Source organism: Panthera tigris, chromosome A1 (genome assembly GCF_018350195.1).
Source record: "Panthera tigris isolate Pti1 chromosome A1, P.tigris_Pti1_mat1.1, whole genome shotgun sequence".
Classification (NCBI taxonomy): Eukaryota; Metazoa; Chordata; class Mammalia; order Carnivora; family Felidae; genus Panthera; species Panthera tigris.
In genome coordinates, this window is record NC_056660.1 from 135,422,114 (window position 1) to 135,431,285 (window position 9,172).

The following is a 9,172-nucleotide window of genomic DNA, read 5'->3' on the forward strand; positions in this document are numbered from 1 at the left end:
CAGCTCTTGGTGTTTTATTCCACGTTTGGCTTCATATTTATGCTTGTGGCACAAACATTTGCACTTAAAATTCCAATGTGGGGGGCGCCTGGGTGGCTCAGTTGGTTAAGTTTCAGACTCGTGATTTTGGCTCAGGTGACGATCTCACGGTTCGTGGGATCGAGCCCTGCGTTGGGCTCTGTGCTGACAGCTTGGATCCTGCTTGGGATTCTCTTTCTGCTCCTCCTCCACTCTTGCATGTGTGCACTCTCTCTCAAAATAAATAAGCATTAAAAAAAAAAAAACCAAGGGGCGCCTGGGTGGCTCAGTCGGTTGACCGTCCGACTTCGGCTCAGGTCATGATCGCACGGTCCGTGGGTTCGAGCCCCGCGTCGGGCTCTGTGCTGACAGCTCACAGTCTAGAGTCTGTTTCAGATTCTGTGTCTCCCTCTTTCTCTGACCCTCCCCTGTTCATGCTCTCTCTCTGTCGCAAAAATAAATAAATGTTAAAAAAAAAAATTAAAAAAAAACCACACACACAAAAAAACAAAACTGATGCAATTGGGAAAATAAGTCTAATGATAACACTTCCAGGCCATTCAGTCTACGTGGCTGCAGGATTATCATAGCAGTTGTTTAAATTTTTAGTCTCTTTAGTTTTTTCAAGATTGTATCTTGAAAAGAAAGTTGATACACAGGAGTCTAAAATTAGTATTAGAATATGCTTACCTCTGAGAATCAGCTTCTGAAAGTAGATATGTACGTGCATTTCTCTTGACTGCTTACCATTCCGTGAAACTGGAAGAACCTGTAGAAAAGAATCCTGAGCATTATTTTCCTGCCTGCCTTTTGTGGAGTAAGTCCCTGGCACAGGTCGGGTGAACACCTCTTCCAGATCAGCCTGGGCTTCCTCAAGTGCAATCTTAGATCCATCCTGCTTAGGAATGTTTACACATGGGCTCCCCTTACATCGGAACCTTAAAGCTACTGGTCTGTCTCAGAGGATCTGAGCTGGTGCGAAACTGAACACGGGAAACTGGGGATCTGCTCCGTGTTGGGAACATGAGCTGCTTACGTGAATGAATGCACTTACGTTTAGATGTCTCTTACTGCTTACTGTGGCTGCTCCTTGTGACTACAGCGCACTTGCTGGCAAAGAGCTGTGGTGTACCTATGACCCCTGAAAAACGATGGCTGTTTTTTTGTTAGGGTGCCTGAGGTGGTGCAGGAGCTTCCAGTGACTTCACCGGTGGACGACTTCAGGCAGCCTCGCTACAGCAGCAGTGGTAACTTTGAGACGCCTTCAAAAAGGGCACCTACGAAAGGAAGGGCGGGAAGGTCCAAGAGGCCGGAGCAGGACCACTATGAAACAGACTACACGACCGGGGGCGAGTCCTGCGACGAGCTGGAGGAGGACTGGATCAGGTACGGGGTCACCTCGTGTTGGAACCACTCGCACATCTGTCTGATGGGTCGCCTGGGCCAGTCAGCTTTGGGGTTTTGCCTGCCAAATTGGAGTTGGGTGGTAGGATTTCGTTCCTGCACAGCCAGGACTGGAGATGGTATTTCAGGAGGTTCTTTTCTTTAGTGCTCTTTTGTAATAAAGATTGATGTAGAGGGGATATGTTTGGCTCCATTGCGTCTTAAGAACACTCTCAGTGTCTTTCACAAAATGACTGATGAACTTCACTCTTCACTTGTACCAGTAGTCACCCAAGAAAGGTCTTTCAAATAAATAAAACACAGGTATGGAGGAACTTTTGTTACTGATTATATAATTCCCAGACCAGAGCTATGGCTTTGTTTTGGCATTTACTTTTAAGTTAAGGTTTCATGGGGAGACCAGAGATTCTTTTAAAAGTTTAATCCAGAGGACTTTGGCAAACGGTTTTGTAAACAATTAAGTTAACAATTTTGTGTTCTGGCCAAGGTTGTGGTTAAGTTCCTTTGTGTGTTGGTGGTTTAGTTATACTTCATCATCACTAACTATCCTCATGTATGGTGTGTAGCCCTTTTATGCCCAAGTGTCCTGAGAAATGGGACACGAATCAGAAACATTTGTGGTCTGGATGGTGGTCAGTCACAGCGTTGCTTCTCGAGCTGTGAGAGGTGGGTGGTGTAGCATAGCCTGACATCGCCTCCCTGGTGGTTCTCATACCACACCTTCCCTTCTTCCCACAAGAGTTCTTGGTCAAGAGGCACCTGGGGGGCTCAGTAGGTTGAGTGTCCGGCTCTTGATTTTGGCTCAGATCACGATCTCATAGTTTGTGGGATCAAGCCTTGCTTGGGATTCTCTCTCTCCTCTCTCTCTCTCTGTCTGCCCCTCCCCCTGCTCACGTGCTCTCTCTCTCTCTCTCTCTCTCTCTCTCTCTCTCAAAATAAATGGGTGGACTTAAAAAACAAAACAGAACAAAAAAACAGAGTTCTTGGCCACGTTCAGTCATCTAGCTATAAAATACTTTCCTAACTTGTTTCATGGAACATCTAAATGAAAAGTTTTAAGAAACTGTTTTCTTGTTTCTCTCTTGAGCAATCATTTAATTTCTCCCCCCTGTAAAATGAAGATAGGAGGCCAATTTTGGTGTAAAAATTGAAATTCCATATTGCTGTGAAGTTCCTACATCATGTAAAACAAGTCAGAGTATTTCCTCAGTGGATTATTAGTGAAGAGCATCACCTGGAAATGTAAAGAATGGCTAGTCTCTTGAGAGATGCAAAGGATACAGAATTGCATGCATCGCCAGATTATTTGTACAAGGAGCATGCATTTTTGTACATGTACATTTTAATGTCTGATCTCACCATCAAAGGATTTAAAAAAGCCATTTCTGTGGAGGAAAACAAGTTAAGTTGGAAAAAGAAAAAAGAATCTGAAGACTGTAGTTGGTGGCAGAAAACAACCAGCTACCAGCCAGTTCTTCTGCTGCCGTAGTGATGGGAACGCACTTTGTGTTCCAGTATTCCAGTTTTCACACTTTAAATTCAGGGGTGCCCAGGTGGCTCAGTCGGATGAGCGTCCAACTTCGGTTCAGGTCATGATCTCACGGTTCGTGAGTTTGAGCCCCGCGTCGGGCTCTGTGCTGACAGCTTGGAGCTTTTAGGCTGCTTCAGATTCTTGTTTCTGTCTGTCTCTACCCCATCCCTGCTCATGCTCTGTGTCTCAAAAAAATAAATAAACATTTAAAAAAAGTAAGATTTTAGACATATTCTATTGTCACATGGTGTTGTATTTCCAGAATAAATAAGTTCCTATGACTTGAACCTCAAATTTCATAAATGATTTTCAATTTTATTTCTGAAAATTATATTAGCATTATATTTCTTTTCTAAGTAGGCTTCATGCCCAATGCAGAGCCCAACATGAGGCACAATCCTGAGATCAAGACTGAGCTGAGAGCAAGTCAGGTGCTCAACTGACTGAGGCACCCAGGGACACCCCTAAGCATAGTATTTTCTTTTTTAATTTTTTAATGTTTTTATTTATTTTTGAGACAGAGTGTGTGAGCGAGAGTCAGATGCTTAACCAACTGAGCCACCCAGGTGCCCCTTTTTAAATTTTTTTTAAGTTTATTTATTTTGAGAGAGAGAGAGAGAGAGAGAGAGAGAACACAAGTAGGGGAGGAGTGGAGAGAGAGGGAGAGAGAGAGAGATTGCCAGGCAGGCTCTGCACTGTCAGCACAGAGTCTAATGCGGGACTCAAACTCAGGAACTGTGAGATCATGACCTGAGCCAAAATCAAGAGTCCGTCACTCATCCAACTGAGTCACCCAGGTGCCCCTAAGCATAGTATTTTTAAAACCATAACCAGTGATGTAGAAATATAATCATTCATTCTTTTTTTTTTTTTTTTAAGTTTATTTGGTTATTGATTGAGGGAGAGAGTGCATGTACAGGAGAGGCAGAGAGAGAGAGAGGAGAGAGAATCCTGAGCAGGTTCCATGCTGTCAGCTCAGAGCCAGATGCTGAGCTCGAACTCCCAACCCATGAGATTATCACCTGAGCCCAAACCAAGAGTCGGACGCTTAACATTTTTTAATGTTTATTTTTGAGAGAGAGGGGGCGAGTGCGGGCAAGGGAGGGGCAGAGAGAGAGGGAGACAGAGGATCTGAAGCAGGCTCCTCGCTGACAGCAGAGGGCTCAGTGCGGGGGCTGGAACTCAGGAACCATGAGATCATGACCTGAGCCAGAGTCAGACCCTTAACCCACTGAGCCATTAAGGCGCCTCTAAGTAGAATCATTCTTAAGAGAACTCACTTGCTTCTCACCTTCCTCTCATAAGCAAGAAAAAGAAAACAGGAGAATGTCACTCTCACGTCCCACCAGCTTTATTGTCTTGGCTGAAGAAATACTGGATTTTATGTCTGCTGGAATCAAAAGTAGTCATTTTCTCACTGAATTTTTAGGGAATATCCACCTATCACTTCAGATCAACAAAGACAACTCTACAAGAGAAGTTTTGACACTGGCCTGCAGGAATACAAGAGCTTACAGGCAGAACTTGATGAAATCAATAAAGAACTTTCTCGTCTGGATAAAGAGTTGGATGACTATAGAGAAGACAGTGAAGACTACATGGTAAATTCAAACCTGATAATTGTATATTATATATGATGTCATTCTAATTTATGAAGATACAGTATCCTTTCTATTAATGTTGATTCAGATTTTGCTAGTAATTTTTAAATTGATTTCATTGAGAAATAATTGAAGTCCAGTCTCAGATGAAAGTCTTTCCAAATTGAAGAGTGTACTAATGTAGTTAAGTAAGAAATAGAAAACAAAAGGCTATGTACATAGATCCCTTCCTGTTTAAAAATAAAATAGCTGGATTATTTTTTCTATTTTAAAACACTGTTCATTCTTTCTGTAAACTATTAAACATTACAGAATTGGGTACAGAAAGATAAACTACCTTAAATTCTGCCTCCTGACTGTCACCAAAATGTTTGTTTAAATATCCCCTTCATGCAAAAGTGCACCTAGACACATACCGTCTTTGATAAAAAGTTATCTTTCTTTCCCCCCCGGCTGAGGTTACGTTTGTCCATGAAAGTTACTCTTTCCTTTTTAATCCCCCTTTCCATACTTTCATAGTGAAGGAAGTCACTATGCATAGATCACACCTAAGGAATGGAGAATTATGTTCCAGCTCTTTAAAGACTGTGTACCTACACAAATTATTTGGAACTCTTGTGCATGAGAAATTGGTTACTTCCTCCCATTTACTTAATCATTCACTTATACCAGTATTGACTCATAAATATATCTATTTTATACGTTGGGTTATAATCCAATACTACTTTATTTTGTTGCTCAAATTATTTATAATACAACATGTTCACTTAACAATGTATGTAATATGCATACACGGGGTAGTTACTGGGAGTTCAGACCAATTTCATAATGGGGTATAACCAGATGAGAGCTACACTTTACAGAAGATCTCTGTGGGGTCAGCACGGCCCATGGACCCGCATGGGGAGTGATGAGAAGCAGCAGAACCATTACCTGTCTATGGGAATGGAATGTGAGGAATAGGTCTTAAATTCCTCTGTCCTGGCTTCCTCCAGGCTCTCTTGCTGACTATATGAATAATAGCTTTAAGGACCTAAAGACTTCATTATTTTAATTTCCTGTATTTGGGGTATTGTTGGCAGTTTTAGCTCCAGAATATAACATCAGGAATGTCATTTTTGAAAGAGAAGATTCCCCCCTGAACATATTCTATTGTGTTTCTCCTTGATAGGCTGCTGCTGATGAGTACAATAGACTGAAGCAAGTGAAGGGAGTAAGTATTCCAGATTGTAAGATTCTTTCGGAGAGAATGTTTCTAGTATGTGTTTTTTATTTAACCTTTGGAATGACTGTGAATACCTAGTCACACAAGCACTGATTATGACAAAAGGCCTTATCATTACAAGGTGAAAACTGTACCTGAGAAGTTAGGACCTTAATTTCAGTTGTTTGCAACTATAGCCAATACTGATTTTTTAAGATTATTTTATTTTTTTAATGTTTGTTTATTTTTGAGACAAAGAGAAAGAGAGAGAGAGAGGCAGAGCACGAGCAAGGGAAGGGCAGAGAGAGAGGGAGACACAGAATCCGAAGCAGGCTCCAGGCTCTGAGCTGTCTGCACAGAGCCCGATGTGGGGCTTGAACCCACAAACCACAAGATCATAACCTGAGCCAAAGTCGGACGCTCAACCGACTGAGCCACCCAGGTGCCCCAAGCTTTTTTTTTTTAAAGTTGAAGTATACATACAGAAACTTGCACAAATTCTGAGTGCACAACTTGGTAAATTTTCACCAACCACCATATACCTTTGTACCTGGCACCAAGATGAAGAAATATATTTCCTAGTTTCCTAGGCAACTCCCTCTGGAACTCCCCTCCAATTTTTACTCTCCCCACAGATAACTACCATCCTAATTTCTAACATCATAAATGAGTTTTGCCTATTTTGAACTTGATGTAAATGGCATCTATAGTATGTATTTTTCATGTGTAATTTCTTTTGCTCTTTTTGAATACCCATTCATATTTTTGTGTGTGGCTATGGTTCATTTATTTTTACTTGGTAAATAAAAGACAACTGATTCATCCATTCTTTCTTTAGTGAGCCTTTGGGTTATTCCTAGATTATGGCTTTTATAATTAATGCAACTTAAAACATTTTTGAATGTGTCTGTGCACATCTGCACACGTATGTTAAGGATATATTTGGGAGTGGAATTGCAGGGTCATTGGGTCTGTCTGTCTAACCTTGGCTTAAATAGTGTCAAACAGCTTTCCTGGATTGCCAGTTTATATTCCCACTGAAGTGTGCATATTCCTTTTGCTCCATATCCTTGTAAACACTTGGCGTTATTAATCTTTCTTGATTTAAAGCTTTGTTTTTAAAGGATTTTATATTAAAATTTTTTGAAGTCACAAAACACTGTAATTTTAAATGCAAGAGTTTTATATAGTGGGGCGCCTGGCTAATTCAGTCAGTAGAACATGACTCTTGATCTCGGGGTTGTGAGTTTAAGCCCCATGTTGGGTATAGAGATTACATAAAAAATAAAAAAATAAAATTAAAGAATATATACTAAAATTTCCTGTCTCTTTACCCATTCCTCCTTTTCCAAGTCAACTGATATCGCCAGTTTTTGTTGTACTGATTTTTTTTTTTTAAGGATTTTATTTATTTTTAAGTAATTTCTACACCCAACATGGGGCTTGAACCTACAACCCAGAGACCAAGAGTCACATGTTCCATCCACTGAGCCAGCCAGGCACCCCTGTTTTACTGATTTTTAAAAAAAAATTTTTTTTTAACGTTTATTTATTTATTTTTATTTTTTTTAATTTTTTTTTTTAACGTTTATTTATTTTTGAGACAGAGAGAGACAGAGCATGAACAGGGGAGGGGCAGAGAGAGAGGGAGACACAGAATCAGAAGCAGGCTCCAGGCTCTGAGCCATCAGCCCAGAGCCCGAGTCGGGGCTCGAACTCATGGACCGCGAGATCGTGACCTGGGCTGAAGTCGGACGTCTAACCGACTGAGCCACCCAGGCGCCCCAACGTTTATTTATTTTTGAGACAGAGAGAGACAGAGCATGAACGGGGGAGGGTCAGAGAGAGGGAGACACAGAATCTGAAACAGGTACTGATTTTTTTTTAGATGATGTGTTAGCAGAAAGGTGAGTCAATTTTTGGGGTCACTTTATAAATCACTAGAAATTAGTATATGTTTTGTAAAACTCAGAAGATATGACTAAGCAAAAAGAATCCATTGCCTGTTGGGTCAGAATGGTCAGAGAAACTGCCAGATCACTGTGCATATTACTCTATTCAACACCCCAGCAATTTCATTTGACTAATATTCTGTGGTTTTTTGGCTCACCTCTGCCTTCCTAGCAGCTAACACAACTTGTTTTTATTTTGTTAAGTTTACTTGGCTTTTTTTTTTGCCCCAAGTCTGCAGATTACAAAAGTAAGAGGAATTATTGCAAGCAGTTGAAGAGTAAATTGTCGCACATCAAGAAGATGGTTGGAGATTATGACAGACAGAAGACATAGAAGGCAGATGATACCACATTGTTTGAGAGATTAAGAAGTTATTTGACATCTCTGCAATGTTGTCAGAAGGCAAAATGACTGGATTCTAACCCAGGAAGACAAACCTTTGTCACATTACATACTTTTGGTGGCTTTACTATCATCAGTTTAATATCATCAGTATTGAAGCATTTTATAAATAGCTTTTGATAATCAACTGGGCTGAACACTCCAATTAAGGATTCTGTACTTTAAACTTCGGCTCTTATATTAAGGACTGACTATAGGTTGAGGTTTTTAAACCTTGAAGGCAGGTCCCATGGTGAACTGTGCTATGAACTTGCACACTCAGGCAGTGTTTTCTTAACACCTAAGTGCACTCACTAGTTCACATTGGTGATCTCATCCATTCCTCCCAGAAATCTGTCTTCAGAACTGTTATTTATAATCATTTCTTTTCAGGTAGGGAGACTGGGTCCCTGCAGTGAAGGCTCTGAAGTGAATCTGCCTGTTTCCTGGCTTATAGTTTTGGTTAAGTCTGTTTTACGACTTGACTCCATTAATTAAAGTCCCTTGGCCTTTCCCTTAGCTCCTGTGGCTAGTGCATTCTCTCAACCTCCCTATTCATTTTTTTGTTTTCTGTGTATAAGTGGTTAAAAGAGCTTTTCATTGTTGTGTGCTATCCAGATAATAAAGATCATGTAAAAATAACACATGGTGAAACTTAAAGATTGTAAATACATACAGGTATTCACTTTTTAAAAATCACAGTTTAAACCTGGTTAGAATTTGGTTGTGTATTTTAAAATTCTTTTAAATCTTTTATGGTTTACATGTGTGTTTGTTTCCTTTTTTTAAACCAACTAGGCTTTTTCATTATATCAGAATATCTCATTACATTGCTAATTCGGTTGTGACTTGGATTGTATCTTAAGAGAATATTCAAGTTCTGTACATATTTTATAAGGTATTAAACCTGGTGTTTTCTTTCATATACTTGTTTGACATCATTCGTGCTGTTGATATGAAGATGTGGAAAATTACACTCAGTTTTACCGGAGTATATAGTTTATTGCATTAAACTATATTGGTTGCTGTGCTGGTTGCTGAATTTCCCAGTCTTTCAGTTATAAGAAGGCTGAATACAGC

The 9,172-nt window shown here is 40.3% G+C and overlaps 1 protein-coding gene across 2 annotated transcripts in view; it reads left to right on the forward strand.

Annotated features, from left to right (window-relative positions):
• OCLN (occludin) overlaps window positions 1-8,855 on the forward strand; it is a 53,550-nt gene extending 44,695 nt beyond the window's left edge. For both annotated transcript variants that reach the window (XM_007079867.3, XM_042987866.1), the window contains exons 6-9: window positions 1,189-1,404; window positions 4,383-4,554; window positions 5,726-5,767; window positions 7,943-8,855. In XM_007079867.3, the coding sequence (XP_007079929.2) occupies window positions 1,189-1,404; window positions 4,383-4,554; window positions 5,726-5,767; window positions 7,943-8,044 (532 nt within the window). In that variant the 3' untranslated portion in view covers window positions 8,045-8,855. The remainder of the gene's footprint in view (window positions 1-1,188; window positions 1,405-4,382; window positions 4,555-5,725; window positions 5,768-7,942) is intronic.
• The last annotated feature ends 317 nt before the right edge of the window (window positions 8,856-9,172 follow it).